This window comes from Littorina saxatilis, linkage group LG1, assembly GCF_037325665.1.
Source record: "Littorina saxatilis isolate snail1 linkage group LG1, US_GU_Lsax_2.0, whole genome shotgun sequence".
Lineage (NCBI taxonomy): Eukaryota > Metazoa > Mollusca > Gastropoda > Littorinimorpha > Littorinidae > Littorina > Littorina saxatilis.
This window is the reverse complement of record NC_090245.1, coordinates 86258948-86271447: the sequence shown is the minus strand read 5'-3', so window position 1 is coordinate 86271447 and position 12500 is coordinate 86258948. Positions and strand designations below refer to the sequence as shown.

Sequence of the window (12500 nt, the reverse complement as noted above, 5' to 3'; positions counted from 1 at the left end):
AATGATCTGTATTTTGTATTCTGCATTCTAATCATTGTCATCATCGTCACAATCGTCGTCAGCACATTCACTATCATTTCCGTCCTCATTGTCACCGCGCACCAGCGTTTTCACGATACAAAACACAAGATTTTATTCCAGAAATGGGATAAAAATACTACATATATTAACAATTAGTATGTTTATCAATTCAACCACTAGCCTTTTTCAACATTGTATTCTTGGTATATAGCTGGTTTACCTTGCTTTAAAAATAAATTACGTTCAGGACTCACTATCTTTTTTTTCTTTCTGGTCTTTATCTAAAACCTACTGTAATGCCTTTCTTTTCTGACCAACAACAATGGAGATTTTTTCACCCATGAAATATTTAGAAGATCTATATTTTATCTGTTCAACAATGAGCCATCTTCGAAATCGCTTTCGTGCTCAAACTCGCTTTTCTTGATTTTCAATTATATTCAATACTCACCTTCTTTTCTTTCTTTCCAGTTCCCAAATAACCCTTAACACCTATATTATCAATTCAACCACTAGCATTTGTTAACATCGTCTTCTTGGCAGATAGCGTGTTTACCTTTAATTTTATTTTTAATCACGTTCAGGGCTCACCATCTTTTCTTTTTTTCCAGTTCCCATTTTATCCCTAACACCTTTATTTTTCTTGCACATAAATATGTAAACGTTTTTTTGTTTATTCGTGTGTAGCTCCCATCGCGCCCCGAAGATGTGGGATCTGACACAGAGGTTGCTTCAGTGCCGCCCGTCGCGATACCTTTGACGGCTGATGAAGACGACTGTTGGTACAAAACTCACTGGAAGTCGCAACCACTGAGACCGAATTCGGGAAGCAGAAAACTGGAGGAATAGGTGGGAGGTTGTTGTCGGTTATCCGTGTTTTACTCTGAATACCGAACGACTTACTTCGTTTCTTTGGATAAAACAATGTTTTATTTCTGTTTAGATGTTTGTAAAATTGACATTTATAAGTATGAAAACAATAAGAGGCTTACGGCGTATAGTGTTGTCTTTGAAACACATGTACTTCGTTCTTTTGGCATGTTTATTTCGCTTTGAAATTGGTGCTGTGTTCGTTTAGCTGTCCTTCGATTTGTGTGAGTCTGTGCTGTTGAAATTGTTGTTACATTGTAGTCGAGGCTTTCTTTCCTTCTATTTTTGTTGAGACTATTAACGTCGAATTACGGGTGAACAAACGAGACTGCAAACGCAAATATGTTGGTGTGGTTTTGCTTGTTCAGGCGTGTATCCTTTCTGATTGTGTCCGTCTGTCTGTCTGTCTGTATCTCTCTCTCTATTTCTCTCCCTCACGCGTACACGCAAGCACACATTCACGCACGCACGCACACACACGCAAGCACACACACACACACACACACACACACACACACACACACACACACACACACACACACACACACACACACCAAATTTCTTATTAGTCCGTTAAGAAAAAGTAACTTTTATACACAGCTTTTGATCACCCAACAACAGTGTAAACTGTTAACAAAACACACAGACCGTCAGAAAACAAAAGAAATTAAAAACAAATATCACAAGTCAGGCAGCTTGATCTAGAAATACAGCATGGCAGCATGGCCCTTCGTGGTAGGAATCAAACAAAACAAACGGAAGTCTACCCCTGACAGTACGATGTAAAATGGAAATAGATAACTCTACTAATTTACGTGTCTAAAAGAAAAAACCCAAATTGACAGCATTAAAAAAACAGAAGATTGAAGTCATGAATTACAGCTAAAAAATCATGTCTCTTTTTTCTCAACTTTTCTTGTTTATTTGGTAGTGATTCTTATGCATTAGTCTAATACCCCATATAAGTTTTATACACTATCTTGGAAATGAGCGCTTAACGTCTTTCTTTTCCTTTTATTACTCTCCTTGGCAATCCTTTAACTTACATTAACATATTTCAAAAACTGTTTGTCAATTTTATTTACTTTTCTTAGGGGTCCCCTAAAGCATGTTTCTGTCAAATGGGTTGGGAAATGGGGCAGTGTAGGGGTAGAAGAAGCCTCACAGTTCAAAATGTAGCGCGTTAAAGGGTAATCATATTTTTACTGTGTTTAAATGGATACCTTACCTTGGATGTTACACATTTTTCGAAATTTTAATTTCTTGTACACAGTTAGTTTTATGTTTCTTTGTTTCATGCTTTGAATTTAGTTTTAAAAGTGAGTACAAACTTTGTTTTTGTTTGTTAATTCACTTGCAAAGTAAGTATTTCTTGTGTTCTATTATGTTCATCTATCAGTCTTCTTCGGGTGGGATCATTTGATATTTAATTAAACCATGTATACAACAAGTTACCTTTGCTTTTCCACGAACTAACATCTGTCAATACCCTGGAATACTTCACAAATGAATTTTGCGTTTGGTTAATGTACAAACCAAAAGAAAAATGTACAATTTTGATCATTGCAAAAGTAAATTCGTTGGTTGTGTTCATGATAATGCCGATGGATGTACAATAAACGCATCACAGACTCACGATATTCAAACACAAACTTGGGACAACAACAACAGGGATAACTTAACAACAACAACAACAACAACAACAGGAATAACAGGAATAAACAACGACAACAACAACAACAACAACAACAAGTACAACATCAACTGACGGGAAGCTATAGCGTTAAAATAAGTTAGAACAGAAACAATAAAGAAAACAAAAGTAAAATGAAGTTATAAAAACTGCTGTCAAGTGCAAAATGGAAGCTTTAAGGAGACTTAATACACAATTGAAATACTGAATGGATAGAGCAAAAGTAAGGTTAGGCTATAGGGGAATACAGTTAAATCAAATACATTTGCAAAGACAATCAATCGAAAAGTAAAGACAAAAAGAAAGAAAGAAGTAAAAAACAAACAAGGACAAAAAAACAACACAAAAAAACACCCACATGTTTGAAGCACATTCTGAAATTGCGTTTAGAACTGAGATGATAAGCGATTATGTTCTGATGTTAAGCTTTGCACAATGCATCGATTGATTTTCTTCTTAATCATGAAAAAGAGTACAAGAGACACAGTGAGAAATAGAGAGAGAGAGGAGGGAGGGAGAGACAGTGCGTGCGCTAGTGCGTTTGTGTGTGTGTGTGTGTGTGTGTGTGTGTGTGTGTGTGTGTGTGTGTGTGTGTGTTTACCATCTAACATGTAATGTGTAGCTATGGATGTGAAAATGAGAGACAAAGCACAAAAAGAGATATGAATCAAATCCAATGAATACTGAAATCCTCGACACACAAGTAATGGGAAGCACACCTCCCGTTCAAGGAAATTGATTTGATCACTACATTTTGAAGTGAGATTTCTTTTTTATCAAAGGTTCACATCTCGTTTTTTTACGAGCGCAACATATTTATGGTTTCAAGGGAGAGAAAAGCACCAATATCAGTTAACTGCCTTCGTATAAGCCACTGACGTGTCTGGTGTTTTTCCCTGGTGTATAAATTAAGATCTCGAATCACCTCATATTTTCTAAATCTTCATTCCAACAATCCTTTTGTAGAATCAGTGCAAGACACTTTGCTGACTTCAGTGTGGAGAGTTGGGCGGAACCGCTTTACCTCAGCATCCCTCTCAAGGTCAGGTTCAAAGTCATTGTCAAGGTAACGGTCAAGATCAGCGCTATTAGCAGCAGCTGCACCACCCGCAACTCCGTTCTCTACAGAAGAAACGGCAGAGTAGCCTCCATTTCTCTTCCGCATGTCAGAACCATCCTCAGCCAGCTCCTCCACAAGAACACCATCGCTGTTGCGCCTCTCGTCTTTCTCTTTCGAATCCAGATCGTCGTCAGTGCGGATCTGAAACTTGACAGCGTGCTCCACCCTCCTCTCTCCCCGTGTGCACCACCGTGACGCTACATACTGCCTCAGCCGGAAGAGACCGAACAGCAAGATCTGCACCAGAGGGGTACCCACAAAAGCCACGCTTAAGAACACCAAGGTGGCCCGTCCCGGATGCTCCGAGTAGTTGAGCAAGGAGTAGATGAAGTTCTCCCCTTTGTGGTTGAGCCCGCCGGCGGCCCAGTAGATGACGGTGAAGAGGATGTAAAGGCAGATGAGGAGGAAGGTGTGGATGAAATGATGGATGCGCACCGGAGCCCGCGACAGCAGAAGATCTGAGAGTACCAGCATCATGTTGAGTCCGTGAGAGTTGACGCTTCGTGCGCTTTCAGTTTTCTCTGGAATGAAATAAGAAACTTCCGTGTGAATTTGGATCTGTGCTGTACCCTACAGGCAGTAATTCCCCTTTATGGGCTAAAGGGACCCTTGATTTTTGTCGTTGTACGTCGTCATTCTAGCGTCATGTACGCTACGCCGTTATGAAAATGTGTTCAGTGCCCCTTTTATTTTCAAACACGTGAAGAATGAAAGAAAGAAAGAAAGAAAAAAGAAAGAAAGAAAGAAAGAAAGAAAGGAAGGAAGGAAGGAAGGAAGGAAGAAAGAAAAAAGAAAGAAAGAAAGGAAGAAGGGAGACAAGTAAGAAAGCAAATTACATTTACTCTCAAACAAATATAAGGTGGGTAAGAAGGAACAACTCTCAGTGTGGCCGAGAGAATCTGTGTGTAAAGGTGAAAGGTGGGCGTGGAAATACAGAACAGCAAACAAACAAGTATACACACACACAAACAAACAAACATTCACAGCTATATTGAGTAAGAAAGGGACAGACATACATATACACAGACAGACTAGACGGGTACGTAGATATATAATATATGTTACAGTAAATTCTCAAAACCAGGAAATTTACAAAATCCCTGAAAATGTCAGTTAATTTGTAAATTTCCCGTTTAGCGTTGTATAACAGTGTGTTGACTTTAATTCTGAAAAATAAGTCGATTTCATTCAATCAAAAAAGCACTCGATGTTTCCAGTAAATTAAAAAAAATTCCTGGCCCTTCAAACCAGGAAATTCATACATTTTCCTTGAATGTTTAGGAAATTTACAACAACAAAAACGAGTGAAACAGGAAATTTACAAATGTACTAACAAAATTTCAGGAATTGTAAATTTCTTGGTTTTGAGAATTAACTGTGACATATACAATACTAAATACTGACCTGGTTTGTACATGACGGTCCAGTAGAGAGCGGACACGATGAGCGCCGAGCAGCCAGACACATTTTGCAACACCCACTGGACCTTGTACATTAGGGGCATTTCTGAAAGAAACGGTATTCCAAGATTACAATCTTCACTGTAAAATCGTTGTCCTTCGTGTCTAATAGTTTAAACAGTGTTTTATTCAACAATTTATGGATATGATATATAATAAGCAAGTTTAGGATCAACAACAAGCTATAAGCTTAAAGTGGCGATCCTTCGTGTCTTATGTCAGTGCTATTTATCTAAATCTTCTCTCGAGATGCTAAGCTTTATTAGAACGAAAAGTTACCCAAATTGTGTATGCTAGGCAAATGCATCGAAATCAACCAACCAACCAATCGATCAAGCTTTAAAACATATCAAAATAATATTTCGAGTTCAAACTGAGATTCTGTCAGTTTAGCTTATTCATATATACAATTTCAATGCAGGTCCTTCCCTGTCAACAACCCCCCCCCCCTCCCTCTCAAGAATTTTGTTAACAACACCCACCACCACCCCCCCTCCCCCAAAAAAAAGAAAACAAAAAAAAAGAAAAAAAATCACCCGAAAGACCCACACTAAAAACCATTCAACAAAAACAACCAAACAAACAAACTAAGGAGCAAACAAAGAGACAATCCAATTTTTCCCGTACCAAACGTTGTCACATCGAAACCAAGACAATTCAAACAACTCCGCACCCACCAACCAGCCCCTACAACAATGTAAGCTACCACTGTTCTTATTACCTGTACTCCCTTCTTCCTGCTTCTCGAGTGAACCTTGGGTCATCTGCACTTGACGCATGCTGTTCCGCTGACAGATGACAAAGCGCCAGCAGTTGAACGTTGTGACGATGAATCGAGCGGTAAGCAAAAAGAAGGACCAGTAGGTCAGCCAGATGAGAATCTTGATCCCGTATGCGCTTGTGAAACCGCTGTAGATTGTCATGGTAACGGAGTGTATCGTGACACACGTGACCACGATGGCGTAGATGAGTGGAGAGTCACAGAGCTGTGTGTGTAATCATTGTTACAGTTAATCGAGTTAAATATGATGTGATTGAAAAAGGGGAATTCCGTTTTCTGAAACAGTATTGTAAGTCGTGCAGTATATTACTTGGACGTGATTTGCTTGAGTCACAGAGCTGTGTATGTTATCATTGTTCATCGAGTTAAATATGATGTCATTGAAAAGGGGAATTCCGTTTATTGAAACAGTATTGTAAGTCGTGCAGTATATTACTTGGAAGTGATTTGCTGGAAACTGGCTTAATTAACATATCAGTGCTTTAAGAAATGATAACAGTTCTACCTGCCAAATAACATCATGATATGAATTGACGATTAAAAGGTAAAATACTGACGCCGTGGTTGAACTATTGTCATTATTTAAATGATTAAGGGGTCACTTACCAAGGAGGTAAAATGCGTGTTGGTGGTAAAAAAATACTTTGAACGTTGCAGAGCTGACTCTTTTTGGGGGGGCGTTTAGGGATAGAAAAAATATGTTGGAATTTGCTTTAATTTATCAGCAAATCATCGGAATATCAAAATTGACAATTCAAATATCCAGAACAAGCATATGATTACAACATTGTGCAAATAATCCCGCAACATCATTACAAATGGAGTAAGGTAGTTGGATATGTCATGCAGATACTTTATTCAAAACCGTGTCAATGTAGTAGCATAGTCATATGATATTGTACCACATGTCTGTGAGAAAATTGGAAATAAATCTGCACGTGTGTTTAAATATAACGCAATAAGAACCGCAATTGAAAACGCGGTTAAAAAAACAAGAGATGGAATTATAAATAGAAATGTAAATATGTTGGAGAGTGAAGTGTTATTAGAACCAAGGCAGATTCGTAAAATTTTAATTGCAGTAAGATTTTGGAAACATAAATTTGGTTTTGAACTTGTAGATAAACACTGGAGTTTAGTAACTGATATATAATAAAAGAAACACGATTAAGATTGTTGCACTGGAAAGTTCTTCATAATATATACCCCACAAATATTTTGTTATTTAAAATAGGTATCTTGCCTGGTGGGTATTGTACATATTGTGTCGGTGAAATTGATTATATGGAATTTATTTTTTATTCATGTAAAAAGATTTCAAATATATTGAGGATAAAGTTTTCGTAAAGTATAACGTAAAGATAAATGTAAATGTACATGATTGTTTGTTTGGTATAATATATTGTTCTGAATATTTACATGCAGTGGTTGATTATGCTAATGTTCTAATCATTATTGCAAAAATGTGTATAGGGATTTATAAGTATGGAACTCCAGTAGAAATTAGATATATTTTTGATTAGGAATTGCGGTTTAGGAATTTTGAATAATTTTAAATTTTTTGTTTAAGATAAGAATTATATTATAAAAATGAAAGAAAAAAGATCTACGAAGAAGGATGCTCACTGCCCGTGGAAAAAAGTGCAAAAAAAGTAAGGGTTGAAGCAACCTGCATACAACTGAGGTAAAAAAAAATTTTTTTTAAAAAAGCAACAACAAAAAAAGCAGCATAGTCATGATCATAAAGAAATAATATATAATAAAACAACAACAACAATAACAGCTTACTAGCTTTGATTGATGCACTCGAAAAAGAAAAAAAGAATACCACTTACACCTCACCGCGGAATTGAAAAGTATATTAGCTAAATTCACGAAGTATAACGGAAAACACTTACCACAGAATGAACGAAGTCGCTGGGTCGATCATGATTCAGTTTGAAGTCGTTCAGGGTGACGTGCTTTCTCAAGCGACTTGCCATTGTGACTTGAAATGTTATCTACACTCACGCACTCACACACGAGCTTTTGGATCCTCGTGTACTTTCAGCCTAGTGTTTTCACCAAAAACATACCAAGCACGTCGTCGACAGGTTTCGTCTCTGCAAAAGAAACACACAAAGAGCCCATTTATAAGTAGTTATATATATAACTCTTCAAATCAAGTTTCTGTACACCTGGGTAGCGCGACTTCGTTGTTGCTAGCTTTCCACTGGGAGGAAGCGACCCGAATTTCCCAGCGATGGGACAATAAAGTCATGAAAATGAAAATGAAAATGAAAATATCTCCGATTTCAGTCTTTTTTTCTCAAGCAAACCATAGAACGCACGTCGTCACCAGTTTTACATGGAGAGGCTCCTCTCTGTATAATGAACACGCAAAGAACACATTTATAAGTAATAACTCTTCCATGCAAATGTTTGTATCGCCGTTTTATGTTTTCTCTCAAAACATATCACTCATGTCGTCAACATTTTCACAAGAGGAGGCTCCTCTCTGCATTAGTAACACACGCAGGACAAACAACATTTCAGAGCACAGTTTTGTAAACCTATCTTTCAGCCTTATATGCTTTAACTCAAACCACACGAGGCAAGTCGTCATTGGTTTCAAATCGGGAGATTCGTCTCTGCATAAGGAACACACAAAGGGAACTATAATAGTAACACTTCAGTGAAAACGTTTGTGTGGGATAATAATAGATGTATACTTAGATGACGGCGACCAAGATAGAACCGCACTTGTATTTTGTGGAGTCAGGTCAGTGCTGCTAAACTGATAACATCTTTTGACACAGATAAAGAAACCAGTCATACTGTGTTAGTTACAAGTTAATTTTCGCTACCGAGTTAGTGCAGTCGGCAATGGTGTTCCCCTTTTAAGACCACTTAACATATGAAACAAGTCGCGTAAGGCGAAATTACAACATTTAGTCAAGCTGTCGAACTCACAGAATGAAACTGAACGCATTGCATTTTTTCAGCAAGACCTTATACTCGTAGCATCGTCAGTCCACCGCTCGTGGCAAAGGCAGTGAAATTGACAAGAAGAGCGGGGTAGTAGTTGCGCTAAGAAGGATAGCACGCTTTTCTGTACCTCTCTTCGTTTTAACTTTCTGAGCGTGTTTTTAATCCAAACATATCATATCTATATGTTTTTGGAATCAGGAACCGACAAGGAATAAGATGAAAGTGTTTTTAAATTGATTTTGAAAATTTAATTTTGATCATAATTTTTATATTTTTAATTTTCAGAGCTTGTTTTTAATCCAAATATAACATATTTATATGTTTTTGGAATCAGGAAATGATGTAGAATAAGATAAACGTAAATTCGGATCGTTTTATTTAAAAAACATTTATTACAATTTTCAGATTTTTAATGACCAAAGTCATCAATTAATTTTTAAGCCACCAAGCTGAAATGCAATACCGAAGTCCGGCCTTCGTCGAAGATTGCTTGGCGAAAGTTTCAATCAATTTAATTGAAAAATGAGGGTGTGACAGTGCCGCCTCAACTTTTACAAAAAGCCGGATATGACGTCATCAAAGGTATTTATCGAAAAAAAGAAAAAAACATCCGGGGATATCATTCCCAGGAACTCTCATGTAAAATTTCATAAAGATCGGTCCAGTAGTTTGGTCTGAATCGCTCTACACACACACACGCACAGACACACACACATACACCACGACCCTCGTCTCGATTCCCCCTCTATGTTAAAACATTTAGTCAAAACTTGACTAAATGTAAAAAGGGAAGGAACAGAAAATCTAAAATAAAAAGAACCAGGGTCTCTGAAGGGAAAAGTCTAATAAGGGGGGGGGGGGGGGGGGGGGTAGTCCTTAGGAAATTCTAGTTTCTCGTTAAAACCAGACATATAATCTAAGTTTGATAGACAGAAAAACAAACAGACAAACAGACGGACAGAGCGTATTATAACGGGGTGTAATAAGAGCTCTGCTTACGTTGACACAGTCAGTTCAACTCCTAAGTGCACCGTATCTTTCTGAAATTAAACCTGACCCTTAATTGTGCTCATGATACGTACTTTTTTCCTTCATTGATAATTCTTATGTCACATATACGTCTATAAAATCATGCATCAATGTCAGTGTCATATGTGGACGTGACAGACAGAGCGTATATAAAGGGCGTCACGCAAAGACTGACATTTATCTAACTCGAAAAATGGTTCTTTGTTTTGCGACGATGTGAGTAGTATGTGATAGCTCTTCTCCGAAACCCTAACTATACGAGATGTGAATAGTGTAAGATTTGATTGTGATAGATGTAGACTAATGATATCATTCACGGTTTTTTGTTTGTTTTTGTTTTTAAAATAATATACGATGATTGCTCACTGAGTTAGGGTTAGTGGTAATAAGTGTGCTATTTTTTTTATCTTGTGTTGTATGTGTTTTTGTCTTATTGAATGCCTTAATAATTCTTATTAAATGTTTAAGTTATAATCCGTCACAGAAAAATGTCCATGTTAATGTAACATTACAATAAATACAATACAGTGTTGTTATTGTTGTTATTAATACGGGTTGCACTGCTATGGCCGTATTTGTATAACATACACAAGCAAGAGCAAGAGCAAATTGAATATATAGTATTTTTTAAACGTAAATGTTTTTATGCTCACCAGTTTAAAAACGGTGATATGTGCGATTTCATTTTCCAACACTCTAACTAAAATAATTATAATGTTGATAGCGGAAATTTGCACATCGATAATTAAAAAATATATAGAAAAATCTAGTTGCATTCTGTTTGGCTATAATTATTACAACAACTCTTTCGGCGTCATGGAAACAGAGAGCTTTTGTTCATTTTTGATAAATCACAGAATAATCAGTGCACACAATTCCCAGCGGCTGACACGCCATGGCCTTCTCACCATGTTAGCACTATAACCAGAAATAAGCACCAAGGCATAAATAAGAAAGTAGCTGTGTTAAGTATGGCACAATAACACACACCCAAGAGATGAAGGTCACGCCAACATCCAGATTGCGTCACACTGCACCGCTTTCACTCTGTGTGTTCTTTGAGCTGCACATACACACACTGAGCGTCAGCAATCGATCTGCTTTCCCCTCAGCTAAGCACTGTGCACTGTGCACTGTTTTGCTTGCCGGCTGGAGTGTGTTTAAAAGCTAGCTGTCTTCGCCAACGCTTGCTAGCCCTGTCGTGTCAAACAAAATCTTCGCTTGTGAAGATAGTTGGTAAAAATTGCCTCCTTTCTTTCTTATTTCTTTCGTTTTCTTTCTTTCTCCCTTTCTTTCTTCCTTTGTTTGTTTGTTTGTGTGTGTGTTTGTTTGTTTGTTGTTTGTTTATTTATTTATTCGTTTGTTTGTTAGTTTGTTTCTTTCTTAGTGGTCTTTTTTTCTTCATTTCTTTTTCTATCTCTTTTTTTCTTCTATATTTTATCTTCTTTCTTAAAATCAAAACAAAACACTACAGCAACAATAACAACAACCACAAAACAGTAAAATGGTGATTCTCATAAGCCTGTGTTGTTAGAGTTATGCTTGTACTAAAAACAAAAGTTAAAGACAAAATTATTGGAGCCTTTAGTTGGATAAATGTGCACAGGTGCATGTCAAGAAACACAAGAAATACGATCATACCTATCACAACAGATGACACATCAAGCTCTTAATCCACCCAGCAAGATGGGATTATCACTTTGCTGCTGCGTCCGCCAAGTAGGGTTACTGTCCAAGCATACCATGGAATCTTATTAGTGTTCCCTTCACATGTTGAAACCCAAAGATGTTGTCCCTACTGAGTTGTCACTAGGAAGTGATATGGTGTCCAATATTGGCCGTACGTATTATACGAGAAAAATTGTGGCTGATTAGGGATGTGAATTAATTCACTCTCTGTCGTCACGGTTCTTCGAGTGTTCAGGAAACAACATCTCCTGTATGAGGAAGTTCGCAATTGTAAATGTAGTCATGAATGCGACCATGTACCATGTGCGGTTAAAGTGAAGGTTTTACAAGCCTTAACTGAAAGTGTATGGGCTATAGAATTATACAGGTGCATTGATAGAAAAATAGGGTCACATTTGAACAGGCAAAGTAAATTTAGCCGAGGAGTATAGTTCTTGATGATTTGTTTTTAGTGTGTGTGTGTGTGTGTGTGTGTGTGTGTGTGTGTGCGTGCGTGCGTGTGTGTGTGTGTGTGTGTGTGTGTGTGGGGGGGTGTGTCTGTGTGCGTGTGTGTGTATGTGCGTCTGTGTGTGTTAGTGTTAATGTGTGTGTGTGTGTGTGCGTCTGTGTGTGCGTCTGTGTGTGTTAGTGTTAGTGTTAATGTGTGTGTCAGTGTGTGTGTGTGTGCGTGTGTGTGTGTGTGTTAGTGTTAATGTTAGTGTGTGTATATATGTGTGTGTGTGTGTGTGTGTGTGTGTGTGTGTGTGTGTGCGTGTTTGTGTGCGTGCATATGGGTGCGTGCGTGCGTTAGTATCTTTAACCCACGGAAGTCTTGTCACCAGCCATGACAGTCACTTTGCACTGAGCGTGCAAATTAGTCATCATCTA

The 12500-nt window shown here is 37.7% G+C and overlaps 2 protein-coding genes across 3 annotated transcripts in view; one reads left to right on the top strand and one right to left on the bottom strand.

Moving 5' to 3' along the window:
- The window catches only part of LOC138982571 (uncharacterized), a 5956-nt gene extending 4724 nt beyond the window's left edge, over positions 1-1232 (top strand). The window contains exon 7 of the mRNA XM_070355897.1: positions 709-1232. Within this exon, the coding sequence (XP_070211998.1) occupies positions 709-870 (162 nt within the window). The 3' untranslated portion in view covers positions 871-1232. The remainder of the gene's footprint in view (positions 1-708) is intronic.
- Positions 1233-1464: 232 nt separating this feature from the next.
- On the bottom strand, positions 1465-11769 carry LOC138982556 (uncharacterized). Of its 2 annotated transcripts, XM_070355886.1 has the most exons (6): positions 11586-11769; positions 10935-11007; positions 7844-8047; positions 5886-6150; positions 5109-5210; positions 1465-4225 (listed from the first exon to the last, which is right to left on the bottom strand). In XM_070355886.1, the coding sequence occupies exons 3-6, from the start codon at positions 7925-7927 to the stop codon at positions 3528-3530; spliced, it is 1149 nt and encodes a 382-aa protein (XP_070211987.1). In that variant the 5' UTR covers positions 7928-8047; positions 10935-11007; positions 11586-11769; the 3' UTR covers positions 1465-3527. The 2 variants fall into 2 exon arrangements, with proteins under 2 accessions (XP_070211987.1, XP_070211979.1); XM_070355878.1 differs by lacking the exon at positions 10935-11007.
- Positions 11770-12500: the final 731 nt, after the last annotated feature.